The sequence below is a fragment of the Alosa pseudoharengus genome, unplaced genomic scaffold (genome assembly GCF_046254945.1).
Source record: "Alosa pseudoharengus isolate Yale_2024_CS ecotype anadromous, Long Island Sound unplaced genomic scaffold, YU_APseudo_1.1 YU_APseudo_1.1_scf_9, whole genome shotgun sequence".
In the NCBI taxonomy this organism is placed as follows: domain Eukaryota; kingdom Metazoa; phylum Chordata; class Actinopteri; order Clupeiformes; family Clupeidae; genus Alosa; species Alosa pseudoharengus.
The window spans coordinates 41,810,391-41,836,313 of record NW_027468881.1 but is presented as its reverse complement, the minus strand read 5'-3'; the positions used below and the strand labels follow the sequence as shown (position 1 = coordinate 41,836,313).

Here is a 25,923-nt window from a genome sequence, read left to right as displayed (position 1 = left end):
ATGGCTCCGGTCAACAGCACCAGTCAGTCATGGCTCCGGTCAACAGCACCAGTCAGTCATGGCTCCGGTCAACAGCACCAGTCAGTCATGGCTCTGGTCAACAGCACCATGCACCAGTCAGTCATGGCTCTGGACTAAGAATCACTGGGGCAGATGTGGTTTCCATACAGAGCATTCTTCTGCATTTAGTGGATACTGTAACTCCAACGAAACTCTCAGCATTCCAGCAGCAGCCACCGAGATCTGACTGCCAAAAAGAGCGAAAAGCATCCTTGCCTCATTTGATTCTTGTTTAGAGTATTCATGTTGTCATGTGACTCCCTGATGCTGTGTCTCCACCATATGCCCCCCCCCCCCCCCCATTCTCTAGCAGTAGTGTTATTATGGGCTGTAGCCTCATCCCACCGCCTCTGCACACTACACACTCACCCCACTACACACACACCCAACTACACACACACACTCACCCCACTGCACACCCACTGCACACTCACCCCACTGCAAGGCCACACTCACCCCACTCACCCCACTGCAAGGCCACACTCACCCCACTCACCCCACTGCACACTCACCCCACTGCAAGACGCACTGGAAGCCTGCTGCTATACTCAGCGCACTGGAAGCCTGGCTGCTATTGGCTGCTCTCTCTCCTGCTGGCTTGTTCAGGTCCTGTACTCCCATATGATTTTGAGGCTACTAGAGTGACCGTTCCTCCCCTTAACGGCATGCTTTTGCTGCTTTCTCTCTTCATCTTTCTTTTCTCTATATTTTGTATGTAATTGCTTTGTTTCATGTTATGACGTTTTCTGTCTTGGCTTTTTCCCACCTTAGATGTTTTCCCATGATGTTTTTTCCACATTTGATAGTCTTGACTGTTTAGTTGACTGCAGGTTATGAACTAAACTATAAAGGAGTCCCTGGTCTTATCAAGGCTGATTTCAGAGACAGATTATATTTGATGGACTGTGATTGTGACATTTCCAAATGAGGCAGTGAATGAAAATAAAGAGCTGAATGGCATGCCATGATTAAATATTATCAGTTTACATAAGCCTGGCTTAAGGCAGCTAAAGCCAGCAGAGGCATTGCATGAGGGACTTGACTGTCTGATGAGGTCTCTCTGGCTAGACACTCCTCACTGCGTTTTCTTTGGCACAGATTTAGCGTGATCAGATTTAGATGCAAATGCTTTTCTCTGACTGTCATGACTAGTCACAATGTGCTTGAAAGCTTTATGCTGGAGGAAGACCACAGTTAAAGTTGCACTGAAGTTAGCACTAAGCAGGACTGTATTTGTGTATCAGGACAACCTCATAGAGCCTCCCTACTCATCTTCCAGGGGACACTGTGTAATGAAAGAGGAGATAAGAACTGATTTTAGATTTGTCCTCCGAAATTCTGCCTTAGCATTTCTTTTTCTGAAGGATTATGAGCTTCACCTTTCCCTTGATAGTTGTACTCTGTGCTGCTTCATTCTAACTAAGAGGTACTGTAGCCACGAGCAGTTTCAGGGATTTTGTTTTTCAGGGGTGCTATTGTTTTTCAGGGATTTTGTTTTTCAGGGGTGCTAGGATGACCAGACAACGCTTTATTGCTTTATTACTTATCTTGGATTTCTTAATTCTGCCTCTGTGAAATACTCCACTAGCTGGACCAGGCTGTTTTGTTGTTGTGTGTTTGTCCACAGAAACCTCTTTTTTACAGTGTGTTCAGGGCACAGCCAGCTAGCAGATCATGAGAAGATTTGCTGATTTTGCGTTTGCTGTATGTGACAAAAAAAGTTTTAGCTTAGAAACCGCATAACTTAGAGCCCATTGTAAATGTAAATGTAAATGTAAATAAGGTTTCTCGGCCAAGTAAAATTGCGTATACAAGGAATTTGCTCTCTGCATTTATCCCATCCATGAATTAGTGAACACACAGAGCACACGGTGAACACACAGTGAGGTGAAGCACACACTAACCCAGAATAGTGAGCTGCCTGCTCGGGGAGCTGTGAGGGGTTAGGTGCCTTGCTCAAGGGCACTTCAGCCGTTCCTACTGGTCGGGAATCGAACCGCCAACCCTCCGGTTACAAGCCCGAAGCCCTAACCAGTAGGCCACGGCTGCCCCGTATACTTACTGCCCCATATACTTACTGCCCCGTATACTTACTGCCCCATATACTTATGGCCACGACTGCCCCCAGTTTAGCCCAGTGTTCCAAATCAGGGCGAGTGTTCCTTTAATGTACTGAGCCCAGGGCCAGTGATCCTTTAATGTACTGAGCCTAGGCCTAAGGGGTATTTCACAGAGGCAGAATCCCAGCTTAATCCCTTATCTAGGTTTTGTGAGACACCCCTCTGGACTAAACCAGAACTGTAATGGAGATCTCCAGTAAGGAAAAGCTTTTAGTCTAGGACTAGACTAAGGACTAGTAGGACTAGACTTACTCCAAATCCATGTACAGGAAACCAGCCCAAAGTGTTTAGTGAAGCTAGATGCTTATTTTATCAGTCCAATGAGTCATTCCAGACACAAAGCTAGCCTAGTCTTACACAGACACAAAGCTAGCCTGCTCTTACACAGACACACAGACACAAAGCTAGCCTGCTCTTACACAGACACACAGACACAAAGCTAGCCTGCTCTTACACAGACACACAGACACACAGCTAGCCTACTCTTACACAGACACAAAGCTAGCCTACTCTTACACAGACACACAGCTAGCCTGCTCGTACACAGACACAAAGCCAGCCTGGTCTTACACAGACACAAAGCTAGCCTGCTCTTACACAGACACAAAGCTAGCCTACTCTTACACAGACACAAAGCTAGCCTGCTCTTACACAGACACAAAGCTAGCCTGCTCTTACACAGACACAAAGTTAGCCTGTTCTTACACAGACACACAGACACAAAGCTAGCCTACTCTTACACAGACACAAAGCTAGCCTGCTCTTACACAAACACAAAGCTAGCCTGCTCTTACACAGACACAAAGCTAGCCTGCTCTTACACAGACACACAGACATAAAGCTAGCCTACTCTTACACAGACACAAAGCTAGCCTGCTCTTACACAGATATAAAGCTAGCCTACTCTTACACAGACACACAGACACAAAGCTAGTCTGCTCTTACACAGACATACAGACACAAAGCTAGCCTACTCTTACACAGACACAAAGCTAGCCTGCTCTTACACAGACACACAGACACAAATCCAGCCTACTCTTACACAGACACAAAGCTAGCCTGCTCTTACACAGACACAAAGCTAGCCTGCTCTTACACACACAGAGACACAAAGCTAGCCTGCTCTTACACTGACACAAAGCTAGCCTGCTCTTACACTGACACAAAGCTAGCCTGCTCTTACACAGACACAAAGCTAGCCTGCTCTTACACACACACAGACACAAAGCTAGCCTGCTCTTACACACACACAGACACAAAGCTAGCCTGCTCTTACACACACACAGACACAAAGCTAGCCTGCTCTTACACAGACACAAAGCTAGCCTGCTCTTACACAGACACAAAGCTAGCCTGCTCTTACACAGACACAAAGCTAGCCTGGTCTTACACAGACACACAGACACAAAGCTAGCCTACTCTTACACAGACACAAAGCTAGCCTGCTCTTACACAGACACACAGACACAAAGCTAGCCTACTCTTACACAGACACAAAGCTAGCCTGCTCTTACACAGACACACAGACACAAAGCTAGCCTACTCTTACACAGACACAAAGCTAGCCTGCTCTTACACAGACACACAGACACAAAGCTAGCCTGCTCTTACACAGATACAAAGCTAGCCTACTCTTACACAGACACACAGACACAAAGCTAGTCTGCTCTTACACAGACATACAGACACAAAGCTAGCCTACTCTTACACAGACACAAAGCTAGCCTACTCTCACACAGACACACAGACACAAAGCTAGCCTGCTCTTACACACACAGAGACACAAAGCTAGCCTGCTCTTACACTGACACAAAGCTAGCCTGCTCTTACACAGACACAAAGCTAGCCTGCTCTTACACAGACACACAGACACAAAGCTAGCCTGCTCTTACACACACACAGACACAAAGCTAGCCTGCTCTTACACAAACACAAAGCTAGCCTGCTCTTACACAGACACAAAGCTAGCCTGCTCTTACACAGACACAAAGCTAGCCTGCTCTTACACAGACACAAAGCTAGCCTGCTCCTACACAGACACACAGACACAAAGCTAGCCTTGTCCTAATGCAGGTGTTCACTCTGCCATCACTGCCTGTAACAGTGTGTTTTTTTGTGGTCAGTTTTGACTATTGCAGGTTTATAGAGCTAGACTACATTCCCATGGAGACGGGCTATATGGTGTCCATGCGGCCCACGCAAGGATATCTGGCACACAACTCTCCTGAGCGCCACTGCCGGTCAGCACCTCATTGCTTTCTTTCTTCCGTTCTTCCTTTGTCTCATCCTTTCATCCTCCACACGTCCTACCTCAGCGTCATCTCTGGGTTCTGTCTCTCCACTGAGGAACACTGCCCCTCTGGGACCGGAGTGGGATTTTGCCTGTGCAGGCTCGCAAGGGTGCGACTACATTTCTTTCCTGGGTCGCACTGGTGCACCTAACGTCATAAGGGTGAGCGCCTACTGTAGACTTTCGTTGCATCTGCTGTCTCTCCACAAACTATGCGTTGGTTCTCCTTTGACTAGTGTTTGACTAGAAAAGTATCGCAATACCCTGAAATTAGAAACGTCACAATACCTCAATTTAGGCTACGGTAGGCGATCATTTTAAGAATCATAGTCTTGTTTTGCAATAAGATACGTATTTCTTATTTCTCCTGCTTCCTGTAGCCTATGTGTGTTTTCTCCTCACACACACGCAACTTTCAACCTGCAGCTGTCATGTGATTAACTATCAGCCATGTCTCACTGCACTTAAGTGATACTGTTAAGTATTGCACCTCTCAAGTTTGTGTTGCTGCTAACCTACCTAGTTCATTTAGGCCTACCGCTGGGTTTAATGACATTTCCCAAATAAACTATGTAGCCTATTGGCAAACTTTTACATCTGGCGAAAGTTCCTTCTAGGTATGCAGATCAGAAAATACTATAAATGATTAACAAAATATATAACGTTTATGAACTCCAAAATATGAAATAGAAACATATGGCATAAGCCATCGTTTTCCGTGGGAGTGGAGGGTCCAGCAGAGACTAGGATCGTCCCTGATGTGAATGATCACACAATATTCCATATAACTGATGGCGTCAAGGTGGTGGGGGCCCCCAAATCAAATCAATCTTGTCATTCCCGGTCCATGTTCTGACAACAGCAGTGTTTCCCATACATTGACTAATCTGTGGCGGGGCGCCACACAATAAAAATCGGCCGCCACATATAAATATTTTATGTTTAATTTAATGTAATTTAATTTAAATGAAATATAAGATCAAATCCTTGCATTGCCATTGAGCTGCGCTTTTTACGCACGCAGCCTTTCCTTGCCCCGCCCCGCTCTCTCTCGTAGCCCGCTGCCACTCCTCTGCATGTGCATTTAACAAAATATTCACGATTGTTGAAGGATTGTTGTTGCCACATAGAAGCATTGCTTAGAAGACGTCTGGCTAAATTGCTATTAAATCCGCTTAGCATCGTGACCATGCTGCGCAAATTTGTTCAAAACTGCTGCATTGAAGTTAACTCTGCTAAGATCTTATCACAACATAGGCTACATTGAAGAGACTAAACTAAGTTAAGTTATGCAATCAAGCAGTATCTCAAAGCTAACGTTAGAATAGGCTACTGTTTGGATGTTGAATTTAGCATGCTTAGCCTACTTACAGCTGCTTGTCAATTCGTTGAAGGGCTCATTTTATTGACTCTGAATATTTCCCGATGTAAATGGAAGTGGAAAAGTGTTTTCCAAAATTCAAAAGTGCTTGTCCCAAGGAGAAGTACGAACCTTTATTTTAACTATTTAGAAAACGTTATGAATTGCATCCACACATCAGCAGCCTTTAAACTGTGTTACAATTGCAATTTGCAAGGGTTCCCTCACGAACGTCTTGTGACAGGCACTCAATTAGACCTCCACCCCATTGTCCAAGTCAGCTACCGCCACAAATTGAATCCAATTCTGTGGGAAACACTGAACAGCTCAGACACAGAAGGTATACGGAGAGCGATAAAAAAATGGGACCTTGGAATTGTGACGTTAAAGGCAGGCAATGAAAAATTTGGGTGCACCTACATTTTGTTCTGGTGCAAGTTAGGCGCACCAGCTAAATAACAGTTAGACGCACCAGTGCAACCAATGCACCAAGTTAGTCTGGAGCCCGGCTGTGTGTGTCGTCAGGAGTGAGCATGTATCGTCAGAAGTGTGTGTGTGTCGTCAGGAGTGTGTGTGTATCGTCAGAAGTGTGTGTGTATCATCAGAAGTGTGTGTGTATCGTCAGGAGTGTGACGAGTGTGTGTGTGTTGTCAGGAGTGTGTGTGTATCGTCAGAAGTGTGTGTGTATCATCAGGAGTGTGTGAGTATCGTCAGGAGTGTGTGTGTATCATCAGGAGTCTGTGTGTTGTCAGAAGTGTGTGTGTGTTGTCAGAAGTGTGTGTGTGTTGTCAGAAGTGTGTGAGTATCGTCAGGAGTGTGTGCGTATCATCAGGAGTGTGTGTGTATCGTCAGAAGTGTGTGTGTGTTGTCAGAAGTGTGTGAGTATCGTCAGGAGTGAGCATGTATTGTCAGAAGTGTGTGTGTATCGTCAGGAGTGTGTCCGTATCATCAGGAGTGTGTGTGTGTTGTCAGAAGTGTGTGAGTATCGTCAGGAGTGTGTGTCTGTTGTCAGAAGTGTGTGAGTATCGTCAGGAGTGTGTGCATATCATCAGAAGTGTGACAAGTGTGTGGGTATCGTCAGGAGTGAGGATGTGGTGTTTACATCGCCCGGGCCATCCCCTGACACTGCGGTCAGATCTGAAGGGCAAATGTTCTGGTGGACAGATTGAACCCTGAGTGACAGGCTACCATTTACTACCTCAGTTACTGCGGACAAGGATCATATTTCAGCACATTCATTCTTTAATTATGCTGGTCTGCATGCTCTCTGCTTTTTCAGCTGATGAAAAGGAACCATGGCTTTGTTGATGTTTTTCTTTTGATGTCTGTAAGTCAGGGGTGTCAAACTCAAATTCACAGGGGGCCAAAATTAAGAACTGGGAGTATGTCGCGGGCCAAGCTCAACATTTGAATAACCGATGTTTTTATTGAATTAAAACTGTATACACACACAAGAAAAAATAGAATGCAGGCATTTCTGAATATAGCCTAATAGAAAAAATATATTGAATATCTGAATAGAAAAATATTGGCCTAATTTTGCAGGTGAACTATAAAAATCGTAAATAACATTTAACAACTATCAAAATTGTAATTGTAAATATTAACAGTTCATGACAGTTCACGTCATGAACTCATGACAGTTCACGTTCACGTCATGACAGTTCACGTTCAACATAGTGCCGTTTTATGTTGTACTCTTTAGTGACGGCTACGGTGAATCCACATACCAAGCAAACGGGTTTGTCCTTGAATAATATGAATAATCGTTTTCCCACCTATCTTGAAAGCTCCGATTAGCAGTCTTTCGCTTCGCCATTTTTTCGTTGATAGTTTGTCTGGTTGCATGGATACATGTTTTGTTTATGAACAGAAAAGGCGGCATTAACGATGCAACGCATTTTGGGATTTGAAGTGTTAATGGTGTATGATACACTGTACAGTATGTAGCAACTTGATGGGCTGCGTTGCCCTGGGCTGCGCTCATGCGCTGAATAGAATAGCGTGCTGGGCCAGCTCTAACGCGGATGCGCTGAAGAGAATACTGTCGGGCCAGCTCAGATATGGATGCGCTGTATAAACTACGCGGCGGGCCACTTCTAATACAGATTGAATAATGACCTCGCAGGCCACAAATAAGCAGCCCGCGGGCCTGAGTTTGACATCCCTGCTGTAAGTGTTCTGATTTTGGGCTGTTAATCACCATGGATACGCTACATGGTGGATGAGTTACCTTTATCATGTTCATGCATCCTGCTTGTTTGCTTTCAGGTGTGTTTTGAAATGCTGGGCTTCTTTTAGTGTTTGCAGTGATGCTGGTGGACTGACCCGTCTAGTTCCAGGTGTATGTGTTGTGTCCGTGAGCATGTTTGTGTGTATTTCTGGGCATGTTGTGTTGTCTTATTTTGTGGTCTCCTTCAACATCTGTGTTTGGATAAAAGGCTGTTTGTCAGTAAAGGCTCACCTCTTGGACTCGGGTCAGTTTGGTGTGTGCTGGACCCGGATCAGTTTGGTGTGTGATGGTCTGGGATTGTGCACTGACATCTCCATGGTGATATTGCAGACGGTCCCCAGCCCCAGTGAGCAGCAGAGATCCCTATGGCAACGCTTCTCTCAGCAGCAGCAGCAACTCGGGGTCCTGCAAGGGCAGTGACTGCAGCCCAACATCCAGGTGAGGCAGAGGGTTAGGGTTATTCAGCCCAACATTACATCCAGGTGGGGCAGAGGGTTAGGGTTATTCAGCCCAACATTAAATCCAGGTGAGGCAGAGGGTTAGGGTTATTCAGCCCAACATTACATCCAGGTGGGGCAGAGGGTTAGGGTTATTCAGCCCAACATTACATCCAGGTGAGGCAGAGGGTTAGGGTTATTCAGCCCAACATTACATCCAGGTGGGGCAGAGGGTTAGGGTTATTCAGCCCAACATCCAGGTGAGGGCTATTCTATCCAACAGGAATGTACAGTGTAATGTCCTACATGGTATTGGTGTTGAAACAATTCAGTTACGACGAGTATTATCTCAATATTGTCACAATGGGCTGCTGATGATGCCTTGTAGTGAGTCCATAACATGAGTTATAAGATATGTGGTGTATATGTGGCTGGGGGGTATATGGGGTATTTGTGACTGGGGGTATGTGGGGTATATGTGACTGGGGGGTATAGAGCATATGTGGGGTATATGTGACTGGGGTATATGTGGGGTATATGTGACTGGGGTATAATAGTATGTATAGTATATATACTTTTTTGATCCCGTGAGGGAAATTTGGTCTCTGCATTTAACCCAATCGGTGAATTAGTGAAACACAAACAGCACACAGTGAACACACAGTGAGGTGAAGCACACACTAATCCCGGAGCAGTGAGCTGCCTGCTACAATGGCGGCGCTCGGGGAGCAGTGAGGGGTTAGGTGCCTTGCTCAAGGGCACTTCAGCCCTTGAAGACTGGGACTGGGGGGTATTAGGGCTGCACGATATATCTAAAATCTATCGTTATCGCGATATCAATGCTTGCGATAGACATACCGCCCAGATTACTTAATTTTCGATACATTTTCTACATTTTTGAATGTCAACATATTTTACCAAACTGATGCTGTCATGCTGCCCGAGAAGCCCGTTGATACCAGTTTAGGTGCGCGGTGTTTTAGGTGTTGGTGGGAGCTAAGCATATGGAGCTAAGTCGTGATGGCTGAAGATAGTGAGCAAGGTAGGTTACACTTGGGTGAAGAGGGATTGGTGACTAAAAGGAAAAGCACGTCTGTTATATGGAAATATTTTGGTATGAAGGATAACGTGTTACAAACACAGCGCCAAATGCGTCCTTCTCCACCGTGTTAAAATAAACAATTTCTTTCGTTATCGTTATAGGATCAGAAGATATGTCTTTCACTGTAAGGCTTGTATTTCATCATTTTCATTTAGCAAAAGCCCCAGACAGCAGCAAAGAGGTAATCAGGATTCGTTATTTGTAAAAGTTGTTTAGCCTACGTTCGTTGGACTGTGCGATCGCAGCCCCTTACTTTCACTTTCCACTGCCCTCGTAGTCAAGCGTGGGATGCGCAGCGTATGAGGTTACAGACTGGGCTACTTAAGATTTTAGATGAGTGACCGCCGCGATATATCTTAAGTAGCTTTTTTGCTAGGCCCAGCGAAGGCTGGCAATGTGGAATATTCCGCTGGTTGGTGCACAAGTGTTCAGATTGGCTGTCTATCCGTCTTTTAGGAGGATTTTCCACACAACTTCGATAGCCTAGTCAGTAGGTCTCTTAGCTGTCCACTTTCATCAGACCATATATAGCCTAGGCTACATAATATTTTATATTTTTTATGTAGAAAATTATACATTTATTTCTGTAATTATACACGGGTTTCTCGTTTACCAACAAAACTAGATGCGCGCGCAGCCATGGGGCAGAAGACGCTTGGTGGCCGTCCACAACGTTATAAACTTAACCTAAAAAATTCGGCTGCTGTAAGCTACAATCGAATTTTTTTGTATACCCCTGTTGTCTCAATGATATACCATTTCATTTCAGGCTATATCTCAGAGTTTGCCGTTCATTTGCTTTATTAATATAACATTGTATTTTGTCATTTTTGGTGAAGACATGCATTCCGTTAGGGATATTGAACATTATTTAACCATCGTGATTTCGAATTGGTGCAGTTTTCAGCATAACAACTCATTTTATTCTATTCAAGGAGAGCACTGATCTATGCTGTTCTATGGTGCTTTCTGCCTCTTAGTTGCGCACACATGTTTTCATGACGTTGCATAGAAATCCATGTATACATTTACCCCCCCCCCCCCCCCCAACCAGTCTATGCTAGCAGCATCTAGAATGGAGATTTTTCTTCTTTTTTTTACATTAAATATCGCAAGTTATATCGTTATCGCAGGACTCAATAATGTTATCGCATATCGCATGTTTTCCTAATATCGTGCAGCCCTATATATGTGGGGTATATGTGACTGGGAGGTATATGTGACTGGGGGGTATATATGTGGGGCATATGTGGGGTATATATGTGGGGTATATGTGACTGGGGGGTATATGGGCTATATGTGACTGGGGGGTATATGTGACCGGGGGGGTATAGAGGATATGTGGGGGATATGTGACTGGGGGGTCTGAGTGTGGTGTATGTATGTTAAAGGCCTGGTCTGGGGTGTATGTTAAAGGCCTGGTCTGAGTATATTAAAGGCCTGGTCTGAGTGTGGTGTATGTATGTTAAAGGCCTGGTCTGGGGTGTATGTTAAAGGCCTGGTCTGGGGTGTATGTTAAAGGCCTGGTCTGAGTGTGTTAAAGGCCTGGTCTGAGTATGTTAAAGGCCTGGTCTGGGGTGTATGTTAAAGGCCTGGTCTGAGTGTGTTAAAGGCCTGGTCTGGGGTGTATGTTAAAGGCCTGGTCTGAGTATGTTAAAGGCCTGGTCTGAGTATGTTAAAGGCCTGGTCTGGGTGTGGTGTAGGGCTGGGCGATATGGCTGAAAACTGTATCACGATATAAGTATTTCATATCAGTCGATATCGATAATTATTGATTTTAATTTTTTTTATTTGATCTATTTCAGATGAGGACCAGGGGCCGTATTCACAAAGCCTTTTATCTTACCACTAGGAGTACTCCTAAATCGCACTAAAAGATTTTAGCTAGGAGTTTTCTCTTAAAAGTTATTCACAAAGCCTTTCAGACCTACTCTTAATAAGGAAAAATGACAACTCCTAAACTAAGAGTGAGTCTTCGTTGCTATGGATGACGTCATTACTCATGCACGAGCTTGACTGAAGTGACCACCTTGATTGGCTGATGATTGTAACGCGGGAATGATTCCAAACACCTCCCTTACGATGATGAGTGACAGGTGACAGGTCTGAGAATGTGTGCGCTACACAAGTAGTGCGAAGGACGGAAGATGATGAATAACTGAATAAAAAGGCCTAACCTAAATGAATAAAGAGTAAGGCAAAACAAATAGCCTAGTAGCCTAATGAAACATAGGCCTATGGATTGATGCAGTAGCCTACCTTTGCAACATTATTAAATGAATCTGTCACCATATGCCTAGGCTACGTTTGCAAAGAGGAGAACATTTTAATTTGATTCACAATGAAACGTTACATTTAATTTACATGTTAACAATGAGTAGTTTTGGTTGTTGTTGGTGGCGTTATTGCGTCCCTTATGAATGCAAAATTGTTCCCTCGCGATTGGAAGCTCCTGTTGCCGCATATTTCAAAACATCGCAACGTGAAATGCCACAAAAAGCTGTTTGTGAATAGGTCTTAGTGAGTTAGGAGTCCTCTTGACTTTTTTTAAGCTGTCCCAGACTTAGGTGCTACTTTTAGGTCTAAAATGCTTTGTGAATTACTTTTAGTGAAAAAAATTAGGAGTCCTAAAGTTATGAGTGACACGCCCATTATTTTTAGGAGTTGCTCCTAAATTCACCACTTAGGAGCTACTTTTAGCCTTAAAATTCTTTGTGAATATGGCCCCAGAAGGGAAAAAAGTTACATTTAAACACTTTTATTTTAAACTTAACCTTCCTCTGATTTGAATCACCTCAGTTATCAATCAAAGCAAACAGGGAAAAGAAATAGCAACACAATCATGAAAAACACTTAAATAAATAATTGTGCACATAAGTCTGAATGAGCAGCACTGGTTGAAGCCTGGAAATATTGTAAACAAAGTAATTTGCTAGCTTATCATAGTAAGTCTACTGGTTAGACTGTTCAGTTTCCCCACGTGTTTAAGTTTCAAATGAATAGGCTAATTTTTCTCCTTGGGACAGGCCCGTTTGAGTCTTGGAAAATACTTTTCCATTTGCATCGGGATTGAGTTGATTAGAATTTGGCAGTCAATTTGAATGCAACAGTTTTGAACAAATTTGTGCAGCGTGCTAATGATGCTAACCGGATTTAATAGCAATTCAGTCGTCTTGCACGATTGTGAATGTTTGGATTACATGCGCATGCTGAGGAGGGATGCACCTAGAGAGAGAGAGAGATAGAGAGAGAGAGCGCGCACGGGGCAAGGACTCATTGAGAGTCTGTGTTGAGGTAGGCCTACTTCTATCTTCTACTCTGGTAGAGTTGCACATACTAGCTACAATGCAAGATATATTTAGCCTATTTATTTATGGACAACGTAAGGTTGTTAACGTAAGGTTGTTAACGTAAGTGTTCTATCGAATGCATTTTTATTGATATCGATTACATGTCTATTGCGATACATATCGCTATCGTTTTATCGCCCAGCCCTAGTGTGGTGTATGTATGTTAAAGGCCTGGTCTGGGTGTGGTGTATGTATGTTAAAGGCCTGGTCTGAGTATGTTAAAGGCCTGGTCTGAGTGTGGTCTGAGTATGTTAAAGGCCTGGTCTGAGTATGTTAAAGGCCTGGTCTGAGTGTGGTCTGAGTATGTTAAAGGCCTGGTCTGGGTGTGGTCTGAGTATGTTAAAGGCCTGGTCTGAGTGTGGTCTGAGTACGTTAAAGGCCTGGTCTGAGTGTGGTCTGAGTATGTTAAAGGCCTGGTCTGAGTATGTTAAAGGCCTGGTCTGAGTGTGGTCTGAGTATGTTAAAGGCCTGGTCTGAGTGTGGTCTGAGTATGTTAAAGGCCTGGTCTGAGTGTGGTCTGAGTATGTTAAAGGCCTGGTCTGAGTATGTTAAAGGCCTGGTCTGAGTGTGGTCTGAGTGTGGTGTATGTATGTTAAAGGCCTGGTCTGAGTATGTTAAAGGCCTGGTCTGAGTATGTTAAAGGCCTGGTCTGAGTGTGGTCTAAGTATGTTAAAGGCCTGGTCTGAGTATGTTTAAGGCCTGGTCTGAGTATGTTAAAGGCCTGGTCTGAGTGTGGTCTGAGTGTGGTGTATGTATGTTAAAGGCCTGGTCTGAGTATGTTAAAGGCCTGGTCTGAGTATGTTAAAGGCCTGGTCTGAGTATGTTAAAGGCCTGGTCTGAGTGTGGTCTAAGTATGTTAAAGGCCTGGTCTGAGTATGTTTAAGGCCTGGTCTGAGTATGTTAAAGGCCTGGTCTGAATGTGGTCTGAGTGTGGTGTATGTATGTTAAAGGCCTGGTCTGAGTATGTTAAAGGCCTGGTCTGAGTATGTTAAAGGCCTGGTCTGAGTATGTTAAAGGCCTGGTCTGAGTGTGGTCTGAGTATGTTAAAGGCCTGGTCTGAGTATGTTGAAGGCCTGGTCTGAGTATGTTAAAGGCCTGGTCTGAGTATGTTAAAGGCCTGGTCTGAGTGTGGTCTGAGTGTGGTGTATGTATGTTAAAGGCCTGGTCTGAGTATGTTAAAGGCCTGGTCTGAGTATGTTAAAGGCCTGGTCTGAGTATGTTAAAGGCCTGGTCTGAGTGTGGTCTAAGTATGTTAAAGGCCTGGTCTGAGTATGTTAAAGGCCTGGTCTGAGTGTGGTCTGAGTGTGGTGTATGTATGTTAAAGGCCTGGTCTGAGTATGTTAAAGGCCTGGTCTGAGTATGTTAAAGGCCTGGTCTGAGTGTGGTCTGAGTATGTTAAAGGCCTGGTCTGAGTATGTTGAAGGCCTGGTCTGAGTATGTTGAAGGCCTGGTCTGAGTATGTTAAAGGCCTGGTCTGAGTGTGGTCTGAGTATGTTAAAGGCCTGGTCTGAGTATGTTAAAGGCCTGGTCTGAGTGTGGTCTGAGTGTGGTGTATGTGGTGTATGTATGTTAAAGGCCTGGTCTGAGTATGTTAAAGGCCTGGTCTGAGTGTGGTCTGAGTATGTTAAATTTGGCCTGGTCTGAGTGTGGTCTGAGTATGTTAAAGGCCTGGTCTGGGTGGTCTTTCCTCTCTGGCAGGCGTAACGTGAAGTACACGTCCTGCACAGACAACCACGGCATCCGCCCCCCTCCCCCGGAGCAGTACCTGACCCCCCTGCAGCAGAAGGAGGTGTGCATCCGACACCTGCGCGCTCGCCTCAAGGAGACTGTCGATAGGCTGCAGGACAGGTGGGTCACCTACACATAGCTAGAGCATTCACAAAGGCTGACATTCGAGCTTGACATTGTTGGTGTAAGATGATCATGCTGGTTTGCTAGAATGACCAACATAAGCTGACATGGCCAGTGTAGACCAGCAGCACCAGCTAAAATTACCAGCTTGAGGTGGTACGACAAGCAAAACCAGCTGATAGGGTTGTGCCGATGGACGATATCATCGTCCATCGTGATGGTTGACAGGCATCACGATGGAAAGCAACCATCGTGATGCCACGCCCCCACATGCCAGTCACTAATTCTTGCTGTAACAGGCTAAAACATAAAAAAACCTTTCCCTGAAAATGAAATTGAGCCTACTTTAAAGGCTGTCAGCCAAACAGTTATCACGTATTAGTCTACCGTCTTGTAAAATAAAAGACTTACCCTCTTATTCAAATAATTCCTGACTGTGACGGGAATGTGTAGCCTAATTGTCCTTTAGTAGCCTACATGTCTCGCAGGCCTATAGCCTACATTGGACGTAATATGTAGCCTAATGTTTTAGCAGAAAATATAGATTTATTATTGTTAGGCTACGACTAGGACATTCTAGCGCTCAAATATTTTTGCGAGGCTACAGCGAGCGCCAAATGCGTCCTTCTTCTCTGTGTTAAAATAAACCATATCTTTCGTTAATTATAGGATCAGAAGGTAGCCTATCCGTCTTTCACTGTAAGGCTTGTATTTCATGCATTTAGCAAAAGTCCAAGACAGCAGCGGAGTGGTAATCGGGATTCGTTATTTGTAAAAGTGTTTTTACTTCGCCCTCCTATAGCCTGGACTGCGCGATTGCAGCCCTTTACTTTCACTTCCCGCCGCCCTTATAGTCAGCATAGACGGTAGCCTGATAACGTGGGATGCTGCATAGTACTAATATTTTAAATGAGTGACCACGATAGTAGTCTTAAGTAGCTTTTTTGCTGGGTCCAGCAAAGTCTGTCAATGTGTAATATTCCGCTGGTTGGTGCACACGCAAGTGTTCAGATTGATTGTCTATCCGTCTTTCACAACAATTTTCTTGGATTAGATCTTCCACACAACTTCGGTAGCCTGGTCAGTATGTCTCTCTTAGCTGTCCACTTTCATCAGGCCGTATAGCCTATATAATAGCATTTTTTTTATTTTTATGTAGAACATTATAAATGTATTTCTGTACAGACATACCTATAGGCTGTTTACTACACGAAACCCCCCCCCCCCCCCCCCCCCGACGATATCATCGTCCATCACGATGTTTTACTGTACACATCGTCAAATGCCAATTTAGGCGACATCGCCCAACCCTACCAGCTGAATTACCATCATAAGCTGGGTAAACCAGCTGAAGGTATGTTTTCGCAAGAGTTTTGCTGGTCTAGCAGGTCAACCATCATAGGGTGGTCAAACAAGCTGGTTAACAAGCTGGTCAACCAGCAAACCACCTTAAGCTGGCCAGGCTGTTTTTTTCAGCGCAAAAAAACAGCTAGAAACCAGCTTATGCTGGTAGCTGGTTTTAGCTGGTCTTTGCTGGTTTTTGATGTTAAAAAACTTAACATAAAAACAGAGTGAAATAACATTTTGTACTATAGAAACATTATATAATTCGAAACATGCATTATTGCATGCTATTTCCATAACTGCGAAATACGCGCATCACCATGACGGCAATGAGTTGTTAACAGACATGAACGAAGACATATAGCCCAGCAGCAATCCATACCATTCATGGTATGTTGTCAAATATTGAAGTTGTGGGAAGTTTTACGTAACTTAAGCTGTATGTTTCATTCGTCCCCCATGCTGTTTCATTTGTCCCAGCCAGGAGGGACGAATGAAACAAAACACACGTTCGACTTCTCCTTAAATAACTGTTGAATGGTTTTGTTGTAAATGCAACTGTATTTGAGAGGACAGATGTAGGTTGCTAGTGACAAAATATTAACTTTCAGTGTTTTACGATGTCTTTGTAAATTACGTTTAATTAAAAAGTGTTTTATTTGTCCCGGTTCTCCTCTACTCAACTATTTAACTGTTCCAACTGTCAGTTATCATCAACTATGCCTCCAGCCAACTATATTAAACCACCACCTACCTAGCAACCAACATAGCAACCATTGAAATATAGCTTTAAATCTGTCAGTTTCCATAGCAACCAACATGATTCAACTAGCAAACCACTATAGCCACCATGGATACCCTAGCAACAACCTAGCAATGACCTCAAGTACCCTAGCAACAGCCTAGCAACCACTTTCACAGTTAAAACCTAGCAACCAACATGATTACCTTAGCAACCAGCATAGCAACCACCATAACTACCCTAGCAACAGCCTAGCAACCACTTCCACAGTTACAACCTAGCAATCAATATTGCAACCAATGAGATTAACAGTAACCAGCATAGTAACCATCACAACTAACCTAGCAACAGCCTAGCAACCACCTTAAGTACCCTAGCAACAACCTATCAACCACTTCCACGATGACAACCTAGCAAACAACATGATTACCCTAGCAACCAGCATAGCAACCACCATAACTACACTAGCAACAGCCTAGCAACTACCTCAAGTACCCTAGCAATAGCCTAGCAACCATGTCAAATACCCTAGCAACAGCCTAGCAACCACTTCCACAGTTACAACCTAGCAACATATATAGCAACTGAACCAATGAAATTAACCTAGCAACCAGCATAGCGACCACCACAACTAACCTAGCAACAGCCTAGCAACCACCTTAAGTACCCTAGCAACAACCTATCAACCACTTCCACGATGACAACCTAGCAACCAACATGAATACCATAGCAACCAGCCTAGCAACCACTTGAGTTACTATAGCAACCACCACAACTACCCTAGCAACCATCTTAATTAACCTAGCAACAACCTAGCAACCACCAATATAATATCAACCTAGCAACCAACATGATTATCCTAGCAACCAGCAGAGCAACCACTTTATTTTCCATAGCAACCACCATATGTAACCTAGCAACACCTTAGAAACCATCTTAATTCAACCATCTTCAACCTCCTCTACAATGTCAACCTACCAACAGCCATAGCAACCAACATGATTACCCTAGCAACCAGCATAGCAACCACTTCATTTGGCATAGCAACCATCATATGTACTTTAGCAACACTATTCTAACTATCTGTGCATTATCTGTTTTTACTCTGTATTATATTTTACATCATATTTTTTGCATTTTCATGCACTGGTAATTCTTAGGAATTGCATTTCTAGTTCTACTCAATGTTGTCCTCCTGTTGTTGTCCAACTGTTTTTTCCCACCTCTCTCTATCTCCACTGCCATCACGGTCATCTCTCTCTCTCTCTCTCTCTCTCTCTCTCTCTCTCTCTCACTCACTCTGCGGTCTAGGGACTCAGAGATCGATGAGTTGCGGACGCAGCTGTCGCGCATGCAAGAGGACTGGATCGAGGAGGAGTGCCACCGCGTGGAGGCGCAGCTGGCGCTGAAGGAGGCGCAGCAGGAGATCCAGCAGCTGAAGCAGGTGGTGGACGTGGTGCGCTGCAGCCTGGGGACCCACCCGGACACTGGCATGCAGAAGTGCTTCCAGGACATCAACCTGCAGAACCACAAGCTGGAGACACTGCTGCACAGCATGGAGCTAGCACAGACTGGCACCGCGCACAAGCTGCCGCTGCCACCCGGGGAGGAGGTGGCGCTCAGGGCAGCGGTGGGCGTGGCCGTGGGGGGAGGGGAGGGTCCGGCTGCAGTGCCGGCGGAGCTGGAGGTGGGCGAGGGCCAACCGAGGGGGTCATGTGACGGCTCTCCCGCCCGCTCGCTCACCCGCAGTTCCACCTACACCAAGCTCAGCGACCACGCCCCCCGGGACCGCAGCAGCTGCGGCAGGTGGGTGCTTTAGTGACCTTACAGTGACCTTGTGGCTTTTGTGACCTTACAGTGACCTTACAGTGACCTTGTGGCTTTAGTGACCTTACAGTGACCTTGTGGCTTGATTAAGAGTTCTCTAAGCACGGTTGGGTGATTAAATTTCGGTTGATGTTTGAAGTATTAGACCCTGTTCACACCGCAAGTCTTAAAGGTTGTATCAGCGATAGCGGGGATACGTCACTTCTGTTGATGTTCAAACAAAACAGAGAGCTAGCTCGCTACTCCCTCCTGTGCAATTAAAACTCCTAAACGCGCATCTCATTGGTTATTGGTTGAAACACTTTTTTTTGCTTTTGAGGGGTTGCCAACCCTTGTTGATAGCAATTGTTTTTGTGTACAGATCTCGGAGCCTAGGCTGCCTACAGAGACACGTTTTTTGACGGCCTGCTTATGGGGCAGGCAGCTAGCGGATCGTTAGGAAAGATGAATTAAATGAATGTGATAATTTATGTTTGGGTTTTTTTGGGCCTGAAATCGCTGATACAACCTTTAATGCTCAATTCAGATTTTTTGCTCAGATCCGAATTTTTTGTTTAACTGTTCACATTACCTTTTAAAATGTGGCCTACATCAGATTTTCAGTGTGAACTGTTTGTTGTTCCGAACTGACCCGCATGCACAAAAGAACAACAATGACATCAGCTACCTCCCACCAAGTACCGAAACCATGACGTAGCGTTGTCAAGGCAGCAATTTCACTGGATCAATCTAATCATAGTATTCAGCGGTGGCTTTCTTCTAATCTATTTAAATAATTTTACAACGATTCCAAGATGTTTGTATATTTTATTTACACAGTAGGAATCACATACTACAACATATATTCATACCAACACGATCAAATTTGTGACTACAATGTTTTATTATGACCGCCGCTAGTGAAGCGGTCATAGGGATTGTCAATGTTTTTTTTTGTTCCCAGTCTACTTCCTGAATTTTTTGTCAACGATACCCGGGACACCGAAACACCGGGGCACATGAAATTTGGTGGGTATGTAGCCCCAACTAGACTTTTAGATTTGTAGATGGCGGTGCACACATATACACACGCACACACACACAGGCACGCACATACTATCGGTATCGGCAATTAGAACGGCCAATACATAATTACAAATTCAGTAGGATTAAAGGAAAACCAAATATTCATCATCATGGCTGCATTTCCAGTATTGGCGATACGTAGTCGTTTGTCCACTAGATGGCGCATCATTGCAGTGAGACGTAATTTTGTTGGAAGTTAATCTAAAGTGGGTTGGAAAAACAATGGACGCTTCCTACAAGGACTGTAGTTTACCGCAGAGGACGTCTAATAAGGATAGGACGGTTTTCACATGAAATGTAATTCCCATTTCTTCTTGAAGCCAAAATAAATCTGAGAATGTTTATTGGACATGCTTGGTTTTTACTGCAGGTACGTTAATCTTATAATATCAATAGCTATAGGACCTAGGTACAATAATGTTACCGTTAGCATTGGTTGAGTGATGGAGGCCAATTTGATTGCATTTGTAGAAAACTATAAATGCGGTTATACCAAGCAAATTGATAGCAGCACTGTAATTGTATCTTTCGACTGTCATCTCATTCTGGCCTACTAACAAGCTAAGTAAGTTAGCCACAACGTTCCCTAACGTGATGGTTCTGCTTGCTAAATAGGTTTTTTTCTGCTGTTGATTTGGTCACAGTCCTTGGTGGCCCTGTCAGTGCTTTGTAAAGTGTTGCATTAAGACCACAAAAAGTCTCAAAATGCATCTGAGCTAACGTTCATTCCCAAACACCCACTAGGCTACTTCAATACTCTATTTTCAAAATTAACGCACCCGTGATGATCTACATCTAAACCAAATATTTTAGAGTGCACTTAGACAGATGTATCCAAGGCAGGGCTGTACACATAATCATAATATTATTTGTTGCACGTGCTACAAAAATCATTCTGTGCAATGGATGATTTACCAACGTTACACCGGTCTGATACAGTTTTGCCTATACATGCGTGAGATTGAGACGCCTGTTTATTTGTTTTAAGTGCGTGCAGGGTGTGAGAGGGGAATCGATGTGCTTTGATTCCAGCTTGGTAGTTGTAGTCTGTGAGATGAAAAAGCATGTGTGTGTGAAGTATTCAAACAATGACACCTTCATTTCATTATGGCTGCTTTAGCAACAAACCTTAAGCTACTGTGCAGTGGGTCCCATTTAGAAGTGGCTACTTTATTCGCGCTTTCCTTGACTCACGGAGCTGCGTGGATTTTATTACAACTTTTCGCCACGATGTGTCCGCTTGATACTGTAGGCGTAAGCCATTGGTTTCCAAAGGAGATTTCATTTGTGTCGCCAGCATAGCCTATTGACAATATATGTTGTAAATAGGCCTACCTTATACCTGTAGCTTAGGGAAGCTAACAGCTTTCTATTAGGATCTAGTTTGTTAACAGTCACGGTTTTGTCATAACTCCCTGATGCATTTTTGCATTTAGAATAGCCAGAGCGTGGATATCTCAATCGGAAAATTAAACAATATCGAGCGCCTAACATGGACTAGGGTGGGTGAACCTAGCCTGATCTGGCGATTTATTTTTTGATTTCTTAAAAGATTGAGCTTGGTCTGGTGAAAGCCAGACTAGCCATGGACCTCAGTTACACAATGCAAGGGAACATGAATCAGCCTATATTTGCACGAACAATAACGGAACAACTCTTCAACTTGGCCCGTTAAAATATGTATGAACAGTCTAGCGACGCATTTCATGAAGGCCCATTTGGACATGTCAGTTATTTGCACCACTGGTTAGATGTAAAACTGTATTTCGTTTCAGACTACTGGTACTTAATTTGTGCATTAACAATAACGTTTCAGACTACTGTTACTTAATTTGTGCATTGACAATAAAGTATCACATGAACTAAAGATGACTAAAATCTTATGTAGAAGAAGAAACATTCACAAAAAATCCATCCATCCAAAAATGACCTTTGTTTTTGATAGCTGTTGAAAACGGCATGGAACTGACAGAGATGTTTTTGTTTATTAATAAAAAATAAAAATAAAAATATAACATTATGCTGATACCTTCTGCTTTTCCCTTATACAATGTAGCCTAAAGGTGTAGGTGACCTTTCATCAATCCAGTTGCAATGGATGAACTGTGATGAACTGCCCTACTTGTGATTGTTTAGAGATTTTAAAGGTTTTATAACAATGCTACAACTTTTTGTTGGCTTTTCTACAATCTATTCACCTTTGCAGCGCCAGTAGGCTACTTTCTGTGCAGCCGCACACACACACAAAGGCATGCCAAACAAGCATACACAAAAGTTTCAAGAGTGGGGGATGGAGTAAAAGACGGAGACAAATTGATTAGTGTGATTTATTTTTGTGTAACGGATGTACAGGACTGAGCGGCGGTCATATTTTGTACCGCTATGCGGTACATCTAGTTTTAGCATGTATTTCCTCCGTAAAAGAGACCAGCATGTAACTTCATAGCCCTGCGGTTAAAATCCTTAAATTCACAGACATGTCTTGGCTTTATGTTTCAGGCAAAAAACGTCACTTTTAACAGTCGCCAGTCTTTGATAAGACGTGAAATATTTACTGGAATTGTGTTTCTTTCTATTACACCTGCCAGGGTGGCTAAGTTGCTGTCTAGCAGGTAAAACATGTTTAAATGGCTATAGCCTACATTTAAAACAATGTATTAGCTAGAAACGACCCCACATGTCTACATTCAATGCTATGAAGCCACTTTGAAAGTTTGTTTAGATCCAGTGACTCTGCCGTCATGGAAACGGAACGTCACACTGTGGTACTCGTGACAACGGAACGTCACACTGTGGTACTCATGACGACAAATGTCGATGTAGATTGACGTAAAAGTCGCATCAAATCCGCCTTGGTTGTTCACACTGCGCATTGAAAAAAAATCAGACCTGGGTCTGATCAGGACCACATATGGAGTGTTCACAATCACACTACTCCTGAAGAAGGCTGACCTGGGGCCTCATGGACAAAGCTTGCGTACGCACAAAAATGCTGCGCACGCCAATTTTCACGCTCACGTCCGGATGTACGAAGACTGACTTGAACGTGAGAATGTGCGGTCCTCCACGCAAACTTCATGTCTGGCGTACGCACATTTCCAATGTGTATCATCAGTTGGCGACACTTAGAGGCAATGCAGCGCAACAACATTGATCGCGAGTCTACAGTAGGCCTTTATTTCCACAGTATATTGTGAAAGGTGGGTTATTAAAAATGATAACACTTCGAAAGTAGGCCTATGTTTCTATATAAATGGACATGCTCAAATTCTACTAAGTTATGCAACAACCTATCTATAATTGACAACTGTAGACTTATTAGAGGATACGAATTAAAAGGGAATGTGAAACCTATAGCCTACACGTATAGATAGAATAGATAGGCTGACTAATAAGCGCGGATATAAGCTATTTCCCTTAGTGTGATTGACTGCATAGGATACTTTGACTCGTCGAGTAAGCATTCGCATTATTGTTGTCACACTTGTGTGCAAATAGATATGATCCAGAAATCGTAATGTTGTGGCGATGTGGCCTGGATCAACTTTGTTTATTCCACCTCGAGTGCACGATGCGTGGTAGCCTACTTGGACACGATTGATTTAATGTTTTTTTAATTAATGCAGTTGTGTTGTAATGGTTCAAATGCATCAAACCCAGTTATGCGAACCCTGTCACCTACTTGCAGACTGACCAATAATTCTGCCACGATCTCTGACCCTATAGCTAGCCACTGCTAGGCTCTGCCACTACTGTTTTTTTTTGTTTTGTTATTAATTACAGATGATAAAGACGTAAGATTCTTGCCATTTCGTCGGATAAACACTTCTACCTCGCATTCGCTGGAGATAAACTTTTTTTTTATTAATTTGATGATTTCAATTATTAAACTTTGGAGCAGGTTCGAGTATGAATGGATCCACAAATGAGTTTTCATTGTTATTAATATTGCGGGATAGGCCATTTTGTCTTCGCGGAGGTCTGCGCTCTCGAGTGGCCTTCTAGTTAGCATATTAAAATGAGTGTGATTGTGGGAGGAGAGGGTGGAGTGTAGTGCTCGTGCATGTGCGCTTAATTTCACGTTAATTGGGATGTACAAAGAAAAGCTGCGTGGAATGCTGCGTACGCACAGTTTCATACATCAGGATTTTTTTGTGCGTACGCTACTTTTCAGGTTTGCACGTACGCAATGTTTTAGTATGAAATCCACCCAAGTCTTTATACATGAGGCCCCTGGTCACTTGATCTACACAGATCACAGATTTGGGCCACTTTTGCCTGCATTCTGAACGGGGTCTTATTCAAGTATTTTTTTACAGCATATTCAGGGGACAGGCAGCTAGCGGATCGTGAGATGTTTGCTGTATGTGACAAAACATTTTCTAACTTAGAAACCCTTTAAAGCACTATATAAAAAGGCAGTGTGTTGTTGCTACTACTTCACTGCAGAGAGGTCTTTGTGGCTTGATTAAAGCACTATATAAAATGGCAATGTGTTTGCTGTTTTGCTGTTGTTGTTATTTTTGTTGTTGTTGGCAGTGGCTGCGGGAGCACGAGTGGTAGCGTACGCGGCGGCGACGACTTCCCCTGCCTGTCGGCCGAGGGCACGCAGGACAGCGGCTTCCCCTGCCTGTCGGCCGAGGGCACGCAGGACAGCGGCTTCCCCTGCCTGTCGGCCAAGGGCACGCAGGACAGCGGCTTCGTGTGCTGTGGAGAGAGTGCGGCCGCCAGCCACGCCGACCTGCTGCTGGAAGCCGCCTTCCTGTCCAAGGAGACGGCCTCTCTGCTCAGCTCCTACCGGCTGCCCCACGCCTCCACCTACGAGCGGCTGGTGCCACTGCACTGTGGAACGGGCCCCTCGGCCAGCGCCAGCCACCCCTGCCTGTCCCACCACCACCTCTACCTGCACCACCTGCGGGAGCAGGCCATCCAGACGGACTGCGCGCCTGCGTCGGCTCCTGCTCACGGCTACGGGCCCGCGGCCTCGGACCTGGACACCATCGCCGAGCAGCGCACCTTCCGCTCGCAGGCCTGCAGCCCCACCTCCACCTGGTTCTCCGATGAGGGCGACGACCTGGACCTCACCACGGTGTCCGTCACCACCACAACCATGACGGCCACCACCACCGCCCCCGAGGCTGCGTCAGTGCTGCTCCCCATCGACCCGCCATCAGAGCTGCCCCTGCCCCTGGACCCTCCAGACCCGCCATCAGAGCTGCCCCTACCCCTGCCCCTGGACCCTCCAGACCCGCCATCAGAGCTGCCCCTACCCCTGCCCCTGGACCCTCCAGACCCGCCATCAGAGCTGCCCCTACCCCTGCCCCTGGACCCTCCAGACCCGCCATCAGAGCTGCCCCTGCCCCTGGACCCTCCAGACCGGCCCTTACCCAGCCCCATCTCCTCCTCCGAGGCCCCTCCCCAGACCTCCCAGCCCCGGAGCGTGGCCCTAGTGGAGGCGGAGGAGGGGGAGGAGCAGGAGGAGGGGGAGGAGCAGGGGGGGGGGAGTGAAGCGGCAGGCTCCTCCCCCATGGGTCCGCCGGTGAAGAGCTACTGGAGCCGCCACTTCCTGGTGGACCTGCTGGCCGTGGCGGTCCCTGTGGTGCCTACGGTGGCGTGGCTGTGCCGGGCGCCGCGTCGCGATGGTCAGCCGCTCTACCACTTCGGCTCGCTGCTGCGGGGCTGCTGCACGGTGGCCCTGACCTCCCTGCGCCGCGGAGGCGGCGTGCGGCACTATCCGGCCGGGGGGGGGGGAGGAGGGCCCCCCGGGGCGCAGATCTGAGATCAGCAGGAGCCGCGGCTGAGACTGATTTAGCCTCTAGTCCCTGCTCCTGATCGGAGAGTTCATCTCCGTAGAGCACTGAGCCCTGTTTCCACTGCATGGCAGCGCTGCAAGGTGAAGGAGCTGATGCCTCAGCGTTCTGACAAATCTGGACTCAACCATCTTACTGCAAACAAGAGAGAGAGAGAGAGAGAGAAAGAAAGAGAGAGAAAGAGAGAGAGGCCATGGTGGCTGGCGGGGGACAAAGGAATGTGAGTTCATAAGAAGACATCATAAACACCATCAATACAAACAACCTCATAGAACTCCTGCAAGTCTTCTTTTGTAGCCGATTACCATCTCTGGCTCAGCAGGCCTGTGTGT

At 45.1% G+C, this 25,923-nt stretch overlaps 1 protein-coding gene across 1 annotated transcript; it reads left to right on the top strand.

The window, feature by feature from the left end:
• On the top strand, positions 1-25,560 carry snphb (syntaphilin b). Its single transcript, XM_076277313.1, has 6 exons — positions 1-116; positions 4,304-4,420; positions 8,394-8,501; positions 14,651-14,800; positions 18,201-18,695; positions 24,438-25,560. The coding sequence occupies exons 1-6, from the start codon at positions 1-3 to the stop codon at positions 25,558-25,560; spliced, it is 2,109 nt and encodes a 702-aa protein (XP_076133428.1).
• Positions 25,561-25,923: the final 363 nt, after the last annotated feature.

Excerpts from the sequence above, each read along its gene's own strand:
- snphb (XM_076277313.1), top strand. The coding sequence starts at position 1 with ATGGCTCCGGTCAACAGCACCAGTCAGTCATGGCTCCGGTCAACAGCA. Across the intron at positions 117-4,303 it reads GTCAACAGCACCATGCACCA|TTTTGACTATTGCAGGTTTA; the intron begins GTCAGTCATGGC and ends TTTTGTGGTCAG. Across the intron at positions 18,696-24,437 it reads GACCGCAGCAGCTGCGGCAG|CGGCTTCCCCTGCCTGTCGG; the intron begins GTGGGTGCTTTA and ends CACGCAGGACAG.